The following is a 14,910-nucleotide window of genomic DNA, read 5'->3' as shown; positions in this document are numbered from 1 at the left end:
CTTCTCCAACACCACAGTTCAAAAACATCAATTCTTCAGCACTCAGCTTTTTTTACAGTCCAACTCTCACATCCATACATGACTACTGGAAAATGATTAGATGGGCCTTTGATGGCAAAGTAATGTCTTTGCTTTTTAATATGCTATCTAGGCTGGTTATAACTTTCCTTCCAAGGAGTAAGCCTCTTTTAATTTCATGGCTGCAGTCACCATCTGCAGTGATTTTGGAGCCCAAAAAAATAAAGTCTGACACTGCTTCCACTGTTTCCCCATCTATTTCCCATGAAGTAATGGAACCAGATGCCATGATCTTAGTTTTCTGAATGTTGAGCTTTAAGACAACTTTTTCACTCTCCTCTTTCACTTTCATCAAGAGGCTTTTTAGTTCCTCTTCATTTTCTGCCATAAGGGTGGTGTCATCTGCATATCTGAGGTTATTGATATTTCTCCCAGCAATCTTGATTCCAGCTTGTGCTTCTTCCAGCCCAGCGTTTCTCATGATGTACTCTACATATAAGTTAAATAAGCAGAGTGACAATATACAGCCTTGACGTACTCCTTTTTCTATTTGGAACCAGTCTGTTGTTCCATGTCCAGTTCTAACTGTTGCTTCCTGACCTGCATACAGATTTCTCAAGAGGCAGGTCAGGTGGTCTGGTATTCCCATCTCTTTCAGAATTTTCCACAGTTTATTGTGATCCACACAGTCAAAGACTTTGGCATAGTCAATAAAGCAGAAATAGAAGATTTTTGGAACTCTCTTGCTTTCTTGATGATCCAGCGAATGTTGGCAATTTGATTTCTTGTTCCTCTGCCTTTTCTAAAACCAGCTTGAACATCTGGAAGTTCATGGTTCACATATTGCTGAAGCCTGGCTTGGAGAATTTTGAGCATTACTTCATTAGCATGTGAGATGAGTGCAATTGTGCGGTAGTTTGAGCATTCTTTGGCATTGCCTTTCTTTGGGATTGGGATGAAAACTGACCTTTTCCCGTCCTGTGGCCACTGCTGAGTTTTCCAAATTTGTTGACACATTGAGTGCGGCACGTTCACAGCATCATCTTTGAGGATTTGAAATAGCTCAACTGGAACACTTCCACTAGCTTTGTTCATAGTGATGCTTTCTAAGTACATACTACCAAAATATACATACAACAATGTTAATTTCAGCATTACATGAAATAATAAAAAAAAATTGCAAAGTGCTTAAATGTCCATCAATGGAAGAATATTTAAATGAACTATAGAACATGATCCAGCTATTAACAAAGAAAGAAGGTGTAGAAGATCCCCAAGGCATATTATTAAGTGGAAAATGCAAGTTGCAGTACTCCTCATATACTGACTCATTTTATGAATGTCTTAATTCATTTGAGTTGCTGTAACCAAATGCCGGAGAAGACAATGGTACCCCACTCCAGTACTCTTGCCTGGGAAACCCCGTGGATGGACGAGCCTGGTAGGCTGCAGCCCGTGGGGTCGAGAAGAGTCGAACACGACTGAGCGACTTCACTTTCACTTTTCACTTTCATGCATTGGAGAAGGAAATGGCAACCCACTCCAGTACTCTTGCCTGGAGAATCCCAGGGACGGAGGAGCCTGGTGGGCTGCCGTCTCTGGGGTCGCACAGAGTCGGACACGACTGACGCGACTTAGCAGCAGCAGCAGCAGCAGCAGCAGCAACCAAATGCCACAGTCTGGATGGTTTGTCTTAAAAACAGGAGAACTTTCCTTCTCAAGTTCTGGAGACTGAGAAGCCCAAGATCTAGGGGCCAGCAGAATTCATGTCTGGTAATGGCTCACGTCCTGGTTCATAGCAGGCTGCCTTCCTGCTGTGTTCTCACATGGAGAAGGGATAAGAGAGGTTGACCAGGATCTCTTTTATAGGAGTACTAACCCCATTCATGAGGGCTCCACCCTCAAGACCTAATCACTTCCTAAAAGCCACACCTCCAAATACCACCACACTTGGGATTAGGTTTCAGCACACAAATATGTGGAGGACACAGCATTTGATCTGAAGCAACGAAATGAAAAGCCCCAAACTATAAATGTGTACATGTACATGTATGTATTTTTGTAAAAAAAAAAAAAAAAAAAGACCCAGAAATACCCCCAGCTCTAAAAAGTAATTATTTTTAAGGAGAATGAAAGAAGTGGAGAGAACAGTGATGAAGAGAAGTTCAAGGTATTTCAGGTGTTGTTTCCATCATTTATAAGGAGAATGTATTCATGTTTGATTTTTATAATCAGATTTTTTTTTGTAACAGCACCACAGGAGGTACTAAGATATAAAACACAATTACTCCTTATCTAAACGGTCCTTGGCTGCTGTGGCTTTTTCTGTCTCATTTCTCATTCTTCTTATCATTTATTATTTCAGATTGTTCACTTAGCACATTGTTAACAGCTTTTTGATTATCTGTGGGTATGAAAACCAGGCTTCCCTGGTGGCTCAGTGGGTATAGAATCGCTTGCAATGCAGAAGACATTCTACTGAACCACTGCAAAGCAGTAGGTTTAATCCCTGAGTCAGGAAGATCCCCTGGAGGAGGACATAGCAACCCATTCCAGTATTCTTGCTTGAAGAATCCCATGGACAGAGGAGCCTAGCAGGCTACAGTCCATGGGGTCGTGGAGAGTCGGACACGAGTAAAGCCACTGAGCACAAGCATGCACACGTGAAAACCAGATCACCAAACCCAAAACCAGATCACCAAACTCTTCTTATCACTTACTGTTGCAGATTGTTCACTTAGCCTGTTGTTAACAGCTCTTTAATTATCTGTGGGTATGAATACCAGATAACCAAGCCAGAAGGATGGCATGTGTAATAGGAGTGAGGGTTGAACCAGAGGGAGGCATGAACCGCAAGGCTTCATGATGTTTAAGCAGGGGCTGTTTCTCAGCTCTTGGTTGTCATCTCCACCACCCCATTTTAAAATATTTTAAAAATTCTTTTTTTTGACATATAACACACAGAGAATTGTATAAACCCCATGTACAGCTTAATGATCATCTTTGTGGGATTCTTTGGTAAACACACCCATGTAACACCAGTGCTCGGCATAGTCAATCTTTCTAACTTTGCCATTCTGATGGTGTTCAGGGACATTGAATTGCGGTTTTAATTTGAGGTTCCTTGATTTCTAATGAGCTTGAGCCCTTTTTTTCCACATGTTTCCTGTCCATTTGGATGTGCATGTTCAAGTGTCTGGCCTATTTTTCTGTTGATTGTCTCTCTTATTCTTGTTTACATGACTTTTTCCTCCCTAGCTTTATTGAGATATATTTGATATATAACACTGTATAAATGACTGATTTTTATGTTTCAAATTTTGCATGTCTAAATTTTGTTTGGAAGATTGAATCCTTCTGTCAATTTTTTAAAATAATTTTATTTATTTATTTTTGGCTGTGCTGGGTCTTCATTGCTTTGTGTGGACTTTTCTCTAGTTGCGGGGAGTGGGAACTACTCTTTATTGTGGTGCATGGCCTTCTCATTGCAGCGTCTTCTCGTATTGTGGAGCATGGGCTCTAGGTCACACAGGCTTCAGTAGTTTCGGCACATGGTCTCAGTAGTTGCAGCTCCCTGGCTCTAGAGCACTGGCTCTGTAGTTGTGGCACATGGGCTTAGATGCTCCTCAGCATGTGGGATCTTCCTGGACCAGGGATCGAACCTGTTTCTCCTGCCTTGGCAGGTGGATTCTTTTACCACTGAGCCACTAGGGAAACCCCTCTTGTTGATTTTTAATCAAAAATGTTACCATGTGTGATTTTAAAATGTGTGGCCCACGTGAAAAATAAAATTGGAAATTTAATTTTGAAATGATTTCTATGAAGAATCATATTACAAATTGGATAAAAGATAGGCAGAATTTCTGTAAGACAGAGCACACATAAGCGGAGAGGGTGGAGGTGAAGGTGGGGAGCAAAGACAGATGATTGAAAGGTAAAGGTAAATTCAGGTCATCCTTGTAGTCCAAACAGCAGAGTAAACACGATTCAGTCAAAGGATGCCCTGCCTCCTTACAAGGCTCTTTAGCCCATGGCAAAGAGAGCACCAACAACTACAGATGCTGCTTTACAAGAAAGAAGGAACACTAGGACTTCCCTGGAGGTCCAGTGGCTAAGAATTGGCCTTCCAATGCAGGGGACGTGGGTGTGATCCCTGGCTGGGGAACTGAAATCCCACATGCTGTTGAGCAACCAAACCTGCATGCTGCAACCAAGACCCAGTGCAGTCTAAATAAATAAAGTTTTTTTTTTTTTTTTTTTTTTTAAAGAAGGAACACTTAATTGTTCTTCTAGTTTCCTGCGGAGATATTATGAGGCTCCGGGGAGATATTTGGTTACTACTATTTTGCTTCATTTCCTTTGCAAAAGGAGTTACATGAATGAAAAAAAAAAAAAGATTCAAAGCTGAACCAGATGGGGGAAAAAATCAGAAGGATTTATAGACTAGAATTGACTATGGTTACATACGTTGTATTTTTAATTTTCTAAGGAGGTAAGACATTGACTCCGAGGCAATAGGTGTATTGAGGCAAGGTTGGAGGTGTGTGCTAGATGTTGTTCTTTGTTTTTGTTATCTGTTTAGGAAATGGATCGAACATTCTAAACTGAGAGAAATAAACTTTAAAATTGTCGAATTCAACCCTGTGGTCCTTAAAGGAAAGATCAGACCAGACTCCTCAAGGCCTGAGCTGCTCCAGCCTGTGAGTAGGGATTACACATGTAGGGGATGGTTCTTGGTGAGACACTTGTTCAGGGTGGAAGGCCAGCCACTGGGGTGTACATGAAATGTTTCTGAAGCCTTGCAGTGTTAGATCTCCACCAAACTCTGCTTTGATCATGTATAAGGCAACTGTTGCAGAAAGGATGTAAGATGGTTTAAATAATGAAGCTATGAAAAAAGAAAGGAAGCATAAGAAAATGTAAGATCCTTTTATATGTGTAAATATACCTAAGGTGTGTTTAAGGCCGTTTCAGTTGACCGGGGAGAAGGCAATGGCAACCCACTCCAGTACTCTTGCCTGGAAAATACCATGGATGGAGGAGCCTGGTAGGCTGCAGTCCATGGGGTCGCTAGGAGTCAGACAGGACTGAGTGACTTCCTTTTCACTCTTCACTTTCATGCATTGGAGAAGGCAATGGCACCCCACTCCAGTACTCTTGCCTGGAAAATCCCATGGATGGAGGAGCCTGGTAGGCTGCAGTCCATGGGGTTGCTAGGAGTCGGACACAACTGAAGTGACTTAGCAGCAGCAGCAGCAGTGGGGGGCGGGGGTTGGATCTAGAAGAATCTCTGATGGGTGCTAATTTCAGTCCCAGCTGCTAAGTCACTTCAGTCATGTCCGACTCTGTGCGACCCCATGGACTGCAGTCCACCAGGCTCTGCCGTCCCTGGTTCTCCAGGCAAGAGTACTGGAGTGGGGTGCCATTGCCTTCTCCAGAGCCCCAGGTAACCTGGGCACTAGGAAGCTGAGGCAGGCCTCCCTGCAGTCTCTGTTTTATTCTGCTCCAAACCTGGAGCTGCTGCTGCTGCTGCTAAGTCACTTCAGTCATGTCCGACTCTGTGCGACCCCAGAGACGGCCGCCCACCAGGCTCCCCCGTCCCTGGGATTCTCCAGGCAAGAGTACAGGAGTGGGTTGCCATTTCCTTCTCCAATGCATGAAAGTGAAAAGTGAAAGTGAAATCGCTCAGTCGTGTCCGACTCCCAGCGACCCCATGGACTGCAACCTACCAGGCTCCTCCATCCATGGGATTTTCCAGGCAAGAGGACTGGAGTGGGTTGCCATTGCCTTCTCCAACCTGGAGCTGAGCCATGGTCAAAGCTGACCCATGAGCACCCCTATTAGACACTGGACCTTCTGTCTCTTCCTCACCATCACTTCTTTTCTTGTTTTAACAGCTGAACTTTGTTCGATTTTATCTCCCTCTGCTTATCCACCAACATGAGAAAGTCATCTATTTGGATGATGATGTAATCGTCCAAGGTATATGCGCGGATGCCAAGAACACCCAGAAAAGGAGCAGCTGATAAGTAGAATGCCCATCTCTGTTCAATTTTGAAATATCTAGTGGCTCAGTGATTTTCATGGCTTGTTAAATTTGGGAGTATAGTATTATAAAAAATCAGAGAATATTTTGAAAACAAAGGTTGATATTCACTTTCTGGGACAATCCAGTTGACTTTCTGAGAGCCACTTCCTGTCCTCCCTTTCAAAGTCTGTAATAGGTACCCTGAAACCCTGAAACACAGAGGGATAAAGCCTCACTGATGATGTTATTAGAAGTGAGCTAAACTGTAGTGTTAAATGCTGTCTTCTCTCTTTCCTGCATGCAAAATAAGATGAGCATTGGTGAAGTGCCTACAAAGCCACAGAAATAAAGAAATCTCACCAATGTGGATCGGAGCTTATTATCAAGTGGCTTTTCATATGATATGAGCTATTCTTATCAAGCAAATTGCCAAACCACTTGAAACCACAGATTACATACTTTTCCCCCACAGCAAAATCAGGGATTGTTTATGCTCTAAGCTCTGTCTAGTCCTCGAATGAGTGCTATACTATTGTAACTCCTGGTGTTTGTTAATTCAGGGGACATACAAGAGCTGTACGACACCACCTTGGCCCTGGGCCACGCGGCAGCTTTCTCGGACGACTGCGATCTGCCCTCCTCCCAGGACATACACAGACTCGTGGGGCTGCAGGTGGGCACCCATCTTGGGAATGCTACTTTCACTCCTCCTCCTAGCATCTCAGAGCAAGTGTCATCGTTACCTTTAAGAAGCTGGCCAGTTGGGCAGGACTGATGGGCGGCACACAGCCAGGGGTCTGCGTTGCCCATTCACATCCCAGTTCTGCTCCCAATGACTCTGGGTCAAGTTACTCACTTCTGCAAGTCCTCCTTTCCTTATCTGGAACATGGCAACCATAAGCACCTACTTGGTCTTGTTTTGTGAGTTGTGATGAAATAACATGATGTCAAAGTGTCCACTAAATGCTCCAGAGATGATGGTTGTTACTTAAGTCACTCGTAACCATACTCTATGGCAGAGACTGGTGTTTTCTCTAAAAGAGACTCACTGAAACTTTGGTTCTGTTTTCAGAGTTTTGACTGTCTCTCCCCCATCCCCTTTCACTAGAGGAAAATATTGACTTTGTTCCAATGTAAAGAGTTCCTTACCCCTGTAGAAATGAAGGAAGTCAAACTCAGATGTAACACTGAAACCAAAAGAATGGCTTTAAAATACAAGATGCTAGTACAAATTGAATGCTGTTCTTCAAAAAAAAAAAGTTCCAGGAAATAATGACATATGTGTGACATTAAAGGGTGACACATTTTAAGGCCTAGGCCCTGGGCCCAGACCTGCCTGTCGAAATCTTGGCTCCATCACTCAGTAGTTTTGTGACCTAGAGCAAGTTACTTAACCAGTCGTTTTCTCCATTTGTCAAATAGTGGTAATAATAGGACTTCCTGGTAGGGTTATTGGGAGAGTTAACTTAGTTAATACATGTAAGTTATTGCATGCAACTAATGAGCTGAAGTGTGTGAAGTTCTTAAAACGGTGTCTGCACGTAGGAAAGTGCTCAGATAGTTCCATTATATACAGGTCTTTTGAGCACCCCATGAGGTGGATTATGGCAGCCTCTGTGGGTGAAATAGTGTGTTTTGCCCCATATTGCATTCACTCAACAACCAGCTATGGAGTGCTTGCTAGGTGCCTGACACTGATTTAGGTGCTAGTAACACAGAAGGCAATGGCACCCCACTCCAGTACTCTTGCCTGGACAATCTCATGGATGGAGGAGCCTGGTAGGCTGCAGTCCATGGGGTCGCGAAGAGTCGGACACGACTGAAGCGACTTAGCAGCAACACAGTAACAAAACTAAAATTTGTGCCTTTGTGTAGCTTCCATTCTAGTGGGAAGAGATGGTCAGCAAACAAGTAAAATATTGAACAGAGGATAAGAGGAGGTGGGGTTGAAATTTAGGTTGGGTGATCATGGAAGTCTTTGTGGAGACTGTGTTTCTGAGCCTACACCTGAAAGACTTGCGGCAACTATCTTCACAGATATTTAGGGGAAAACATTCCAGGAGAGGTAATAGCAAATGTGGAGGCAGGGGAGTATTTGGTATATTAAAGGAACAAGGAGGTCAGGTGGCAGAGGGGTCACAGGGGAGAGTAATAGAAGATGGAGAGGTAATGGGGACAGGGCAGATGGTGGAGGGCATGGCAGGCATTTTAGGGAGTTTGGGATTTACTCTGAATGAGAGGGGAAGCCACTGGATGGGCTTCGAGCAGATGAGTAACACTGAGACAGACCAGGTTGAAAAGGGTGGAAGCAGGACACAGGTTGGGAGGAGCTGGCAGAAATCCAGTGAGTGGTAATGATGGTCTGGACCAGGAAGGTAGTAGAGACGGTAAGAAGTGGTTGGCTTCTGGGGAATCCCCTGGCAGTGCAGTGGTTAGGACTCCTCGCTCTCACTGCTAAGGGCCCGGGTTCGATCCCTTGTGAAGGGACTAAGATTCCACAAGTCACATGGCAATATCCCACAAGCCACATGGTGTGGCCAAAAAAAGAAAAAAGAAGTTGTTAACTTCTCAATATATTTTGGAAGATGGGACCACAGGGTTGCTGAGATCTATATGGAAAGTGAATGAGGATCAGGAGTCTAGGATGACCTCATGACCCTAGGTTTTCTAACTGGAAGGATGGAGTGGCCACCAAGGTAGGGCAAGTTGTAGTAGAGTAGGTTTGGGATAGGACTGGGATCAGTTTGGGGCTCTAAAGAGACCTGCCTTACTAAGCAACCAGACAGATGAATTGAGTTGGAGCTGGAAATCCAGAGAGATCCCGGATGTCTGCATGGAGAGATTTAGAGCCAGATGAGGCTGTTGAGGGAGTTCGTGCTGGAGAAATGAGCAGATGCCAGACATGAGACTAGGGGCACCCAGCTGTCAGAGGTTGGGGAACCAAAAGAAAACTGAGAAAGCACTTGAGGAAGTGGCCAGTGCCCAGGAGGAAGCCCAGGTACTGCCTAATGGTCTCAAGAAAGCGGTTATTTTCCAGAAACAAAAGATACCTTGGTCAAAAGCATGTGTATCCTTTTCCTTCATAGAACACATATATGGGCTATCTGGACTACCGGAAGAAGACGATAAAAGACCTTGGCATCAGCCCCAGCACTTGCTCTTTCAATCCTGGTGTGATTGTTGCCAACATGACAGAATGGAAGCACCAGCGGATCACCAAACAGTTGGAGAAATGGATGCAAAAAAATGTGGAGTATGTGTGGGCCTCTATCATTCTTTCCATGCTTGGGAACAACATTATTACATTAATTTTCTATGCATAGCTCAGGGGCTAGAAATCTGAGGTCAGATTTTCTTACAGAGGCACTGTTGAGAAGAAAGGGATCGGTGGATGAAAAAGCTATTCTCAAATTATATGTCAGAGGCAGTGAGATCCTGTGCAATCCCTTATTAATATAAACATTTTCTAATATGTTGTTAAATAATGTGATTTTAAATCTTCTCCCAGAATGCCAGTGAACCTTTTCAACTACAAATCATTTATCTTAGTAGAGCTTCTCCTTACACAGATTTAAGAATTATTTTATAAAGTCGACTTTTTAAAGGTTGAATTTATTAAATCATTTTTCATTATTGAAATTTTAAAAGATAATAAAAATAACACAACCACTGTTATCATGGCAGTGTATATCCTGTCCATCTTTTAAATCTGGCTATTTTTAATATTATCATAACCTTGAATTTGTGAGTGATAAATAACGTACAATCAGAATTTGGGATCTTCAATGTTTGCTATAAAAAAGGCTGAGAAGTAAAATGGCAAAATATTAACATTCTGTGAATCAAGGTAAAGCATATAGGAGTTCATGGTATTCTTACAATTTTGGGTAGGTTTAACAACTTTCAAAATAAAAAGTTGGAGAAAAATCAAAGACCATAGGCTTTTTATACAGTGAGGGATTGTCTTGCATGTGCTTGCTAAGTCATGTCTGACTCTTTGTGACCCCAGTGGACTGTAGCCCACCAGGTTGCTCTGTCCATGAGATTTCCCAGAGAAGAATACTGGAGTGGGTTTCCCTTTCCTTCTCCAGGGGATCTTCCTGACCCAGGGGTTGAACCCATGTCTCCTGTTTGGCAGGCAGATTCTTTACCACTGTGCCATACCTTTTAAAATGATTAGCTTTTCCAGGTTCGATACATGAGACAAATGCTCAGGGCTGGGGCAATGGGATGACCCAGAGGGATGGGATGGGGAGGGAGGTGGGAGGGGGGTTCAGGATGGGGAACACATGTAAACCCATGGCTGATTCGTGTCAATGTATGGCAAGGACCACTACAATATTGTAAAGTAATTACCCCAACTAAAATAAATAAATTTATTAAAAAAATAAAATAAAATAAAATGATTAGATTCTACTTCATCTGAGTCTGTGGGACTCCAGGCCAACTGTTGATTTTCTATTCTGTTTCTTAGGGAAAATCTCTACAGCAGCTCGCTGGGAGGAGGGGTAGCCACCTCCCCAATGCTGATTGTGTTTCACGGGAAATACTCCACCATCAACCCCCTATGGCACATAAGGCACCTGGGTACGTATTTTAGAACACCAAGGTACATTTTATAGATGCGGTGGGGACCAAGGTGAGGAGAGTGTGCTATTATACCAGCTTCCTCAATTCAAATCCTCCAGGTGACCTGGGATCTCACCAGGGACACATTATTTAACCTTCATTGCTCAGATTCTGCAACTGCAGCTGATGAAAAATGACCTGAGAAGTTTCTAGGAAAAGCACTACAGGAAAAGCAACTGGAATCATGCTTAGCGTATAGTATGTGCTCAATAAACATGAACTTTCGTTGAGATACAATGTTCACTGGCAGAACTTTTCCACATACCTTTATTGCTCTCTTGCGGTAACCTATAGTGGACAGAGCGAAATGAATTAGCATAATAGTTAATGATGAATTTAGATAGCTGGCAATTTTTTTTTTTTTTTGGCTGTGCCGGGTGTTTGTTGCAGGGCACGGGTGTTCTCTAGTTGTGGCATGTGGGCCTCTCATTTTGGTGGCTTATCTTGTTGCAGAGCATGAACTCTCAAGCATGGGCTCAGTAATTGCAGTCAGTGGGTTTAGTTATTACCCTGAGGCATGTGGGATCGTAGTGTCCTGACCAGGGATCAAACCTGTGACTTTTGCATTGCCAGGCAGATTCTTAACCACTGGACCCCAAGGCAAGTTCTGTAATTTATCTTTTAGGGAAAAATTGCTTGCTGACTGTATACTATATGAGTCTCTCAAGTCTTTTATTCACTATTCAGTACAGGAGTACAGGCTCTGGCGTGTGGACTGGAATCCCAATTTTGCTATTGTCTAAGACCTTAGGCAAGTTACTCAAGCCCTATGTGCCTTAGTTTCTTCACTTGTAAATGGGAGCTGCTGCTACTTAATCGCTTCAGTCGTGTCTGACTCTGTGTGACCCTAGAGACAGCCGCCCGCCAGGCTCCCTCATCCCTGGGATTCTCCAGGCAAGAGTACTGGAGTGGGTTGCCATTTCCTTCTCCAATGCATGAAAGTGAAAATTGAAAGCGAAGTCGCTCAGTCGTGTCCAACTCCTTGCGACCCCATGGACTGCAGCCTACCAGGCTCCTCCATCCATGGGATTTTCCAGGCAAGAGGACTGGAGTGGGTTGCTATTGCCTTCTCCTAAATGGAAGCTAATATAACCTTATTAAGTTTTTACAAGGAATAAATTACCTAATATGTGTAAACTGCTTAGAACAGAGCCTGGCACAGAAGACATTCACATTCTTTCAAATGTATGGCCACAACCCATTTGCCAAACCCACTGGGCCAGACCTGTTTAGAAATTTAGAAAGGTTCTGAAATTTTAAAAGGTAATGTGCACATACTTACGTTATGCGATACACTGAGGGGGTTCTAGATGTTGCTGCCAAAGAAGTTATTAAAAACCCTTTCACTTTCAAACATTTAGGGATTGATTAGTTTAGAATTGGAGACAATGGATTGTGGACATACACTGCCAAGCCCTGGGCTAGGCTCTGGGGGTCGATATGAACATCACTTCTCTCAGAATAATCCTGCAAGATGGTATGTCTCCTACTGTCCCTTGTAAAAGGAAGGTCACACAGAACTGTGGAAATTGCATGACTGTTTCCTCTTTATGATGCTGCATAAATAGCTCCTGTCTCCTCACTAGTATCGCCTCTGATTTTACTGAACATCTGTATGCACAGAAGGGTGATAAGGGGACACTGAGGACACTAATATTTCATTTGATTTGCTTTATAATGCTGGGCCCACTGTTAGGTCAAGTGGTGATGAATGTGGAGAAAATCCCATCAAAGTAGAATAGCTATAAAAATATGTGTAGGAACAGTGATGTAGAGCTTAGACTGGGTTAGAGAAGTTAATGATCTTGGAACAGAGACTCAGAATTACATTTTACGAACTATCTAATTTACTGACAAGCAGGAAGGGACAGAACCTTCTAAGGGAGAGGAGTCATTTTTTCTTATAGAACAGAGCCTGTATCTATGCTGAAGGTTTTGGAATTGGGGATGGTCTGCAAAGTAAAGCTACACAGAAATCATTTGAAAAATGATTCCATTTTAGAGTGTTTTAAAGCAGTAAGCAGTATTAACACTAATGGCTATTAAGTTTGGGTCTAAACAGTTAAGGCTTAAGGTTTTAAAAATTTATGAAACTTAGCGAAAAGCAAAGCTGCAAGTCCCTACAGAATCCTTCAGTTGTGGGGCTGAGACTTGCTATTCTGCTTCCTGGAGATGACCCCATGTGAAGGCTCCACTCTCCAAATGAGCATTTCCTGTGTAGATTCTTCCGAAGATGATAATTATTCCAACGATGCTACGATAGCCCAAACACCTAGCTCCTCTTCTGCAACTACCTACACAACTATGTTTATGAATAACAGAAGAAAGGTTTAGGGTTTTTTTTTCCCCCTTACATCATACATTAAAACTATAATATTCTAGCTATTCATCCTCTCTTGCCTCAATGGACTTTTAGTTGTTTGAAAATATCACATTCCCTTTCATAGAAAGAAAATGTAACACAACAGAGGATATTTTTTAAAAATTCACATTCACAAGATCTTAATGTACTTCTGGAAGATACACTCTAAAAATATCCTGCACAATAACAATATCAGGGTTATGCATAGTCTCTAAGCAGTTACTTATGAGGGGAAAAATATTCAAATAGAGACAGTTGTTTGTTAAAAGCAGATCTTATTCTCAGTCACATTTTATAGGGTAAAAATGAGACTGCTTAAAAGAAAATGCTGCCATATTAAGGAGAGAAATATAGAGAAAGAACTCCTGTAAACTCTGGGCAAGAGGGAAATGATGTAAATTCTTTGGGGGATAATTTGACAATCCCTCATCAAAATTTAAAAGGCACAGACCCTTCAATCTAGCAATTCCATCTACAAGATTTTATCCTACAGATACATCTGTACAGACATGCATAGAAGGCTGTTCACTGTAGCAATCTTTGTAACAATTTTTGCTTGTGAAGGGACAGAGCCTAAATGTCCTTAATAAGGAACTCAGTAAATAATCATATCCATTCTATGCAATTATTAAAAATGATTCAGTGAATTCACATGTGCTGCTGTGGAAAGTTTTCCAAGACAGTAATTTTCAAAAGGCAAGGTACAGTCCTATGGAAATCTAATAACAATGTATGAGATAGAAAATTTTAGATATATTTGTGTAGGATATATATACATAGAAATCTATTAATTAATGACATCACTCAAGATGCTCCTATTATTTTTTCTGCACTTGATAAAATATTCTCAGAGAAATGTTAATATGTTTCACTATGATTATATATATATATTTTTTCCCTTATATCTCTTCTGATTTTTGCTTTATGTATCTTTCTTTGATGTTAGGTGTCTAATGGTTTATGATGTCTATTTTGTGAATTGTGCCTTTTATCATAAAAATATTCATCTTTGAAAAAAAGGCAAGGTATAAAAATACACACACAGGTATACAGGTAGAACATTACTGGAAGAATTTCACGAGAAACTCTTTAACAGTTGTTTCTTTGAAAATCAGGGTTGGGGTAAATTCTTCATTGTATACCCATCAATTTATTTATTTATTTTTTTTACAATGAACTTGTATTCAATTTTTAATATAAAATTTTAATTTTCTAACGAACCTATTATTGTCCTCTGAACACAATCAAGGCTGGAATCCAGATACCAGATATTCAGAGCATTTTCTGCAGGAGGCGAAACTACTCCACTGGAATGGAAGACATAAACCGTGGGATTTCCCAAGTGTCCACAACGACTTATGGGAGAGCTGGTTTGTTCCTGACCCGGCAGGGATATTTAAACTCCACCACCCCAACAGCTGATATAACTCGACATTTAAAATATTTCCTGTACAAATATGCAGAACTGTCCATTTGTAGCCTATTATACCACTGTTCTTTGTGAACAGGACCTTTGATACAAATGATCCACAAAAACAAAAAACCCTACTGTGTACAAATAGTACCTTGAACCCTATAGGTACTGATTTAGTTCCTCAAATACAAGTGACAATTGTAGAAGATTATGTGAGTAAAATATATTATTGCAAAGAAATAAACCCAGCTAGGTTTCAGCAATTTGCTTATTAACTCTGAATGAATAAATTTTAAAAATTTCTAAATGTATTTTTTACATGTAGGTATTTTATTAATAAGTTGCCAATGTTGTCTTCTGTAGAACAATATATTACATTTAAAACAGGAATGTCTAAAAAAATAAAATATTCATAGACTTTTAATGATTTTCATAATCTATTATTCTACATATTAAATA

The 14,910-nt window shown here is 41.5% G+C and overlaps 1 protein-coding gene across 10 annotated transcripts in view; it reads left to right on the top strand.

Annotated features, from left to right (window-relative positions):
• Positions 1-14,762, top strand: part of GLT8D2 (glycosyltransferase 8 domain containing 2) — a 56,327-nt gene extending 41,565 nt beyond the window's left edge. For 7 of the 10 annotated variants that reach the window (XM_081595598.1, XM_081595597.1, XM_081595600.1 and 4 more), the window contains 6 exons: positions 4,601-4,718; positions 5,916-6,000; positions 6,607-6,719; positions 9,133-9,299; positions 10,521-10,633; positions 14,287-14,762. In XM_081595598.1, the coding sequence (XP_081451724.1) occupies positions 4,601-4,718; positions 5,916-6,000; positions 6,607-6,719; positions 9,133-9,299; positions 10,521-10,633; positions 14,287-14,459 (769 nt within the window). In that variant the 3' untranslated portion in view covers positions 14,460-14,762. Of the gene's footprint in view, positions 1-4,600; positions 4,719-5,915; positions 6,001-6,606; positions 6,720-9,132; positions 9,300-10,520; positions 10,634-10,734; positions 10,903-14,286 lie in introns of those variants that run through there. The other 3 variants (XM_081595602.1, XM_081595603.1, XM_081595601.1) reach the window with 1 other exon arrangement.
• The last annotated feature ends 148 nt before the right edge of the window (positions 14,763-14,910 follow it).

The sequence above is a fragment of the Giraffa tippelskirchi genome, chromosome 4, assembly GCF_054371585.1.
Source record: "Giraffa tippelskirchi isolate mGirTip1 chromosome 4, T2T-mGirTip1v1.2.pri, whole genome shotgun sequence".
In the NCBI taxonomy this organism is placed as follows: Eukaryota; Metazoa; Chordata; class Mammalia; order Artiodactyla; family Giraffidae; genus Giraffa; species Giraffa tippelskirchi.
The sequence above is the reverse complement of the archived record's forward strand: the minus strand, read 5'-3'. Positions and strand labels throughout refer to the sequence as shown.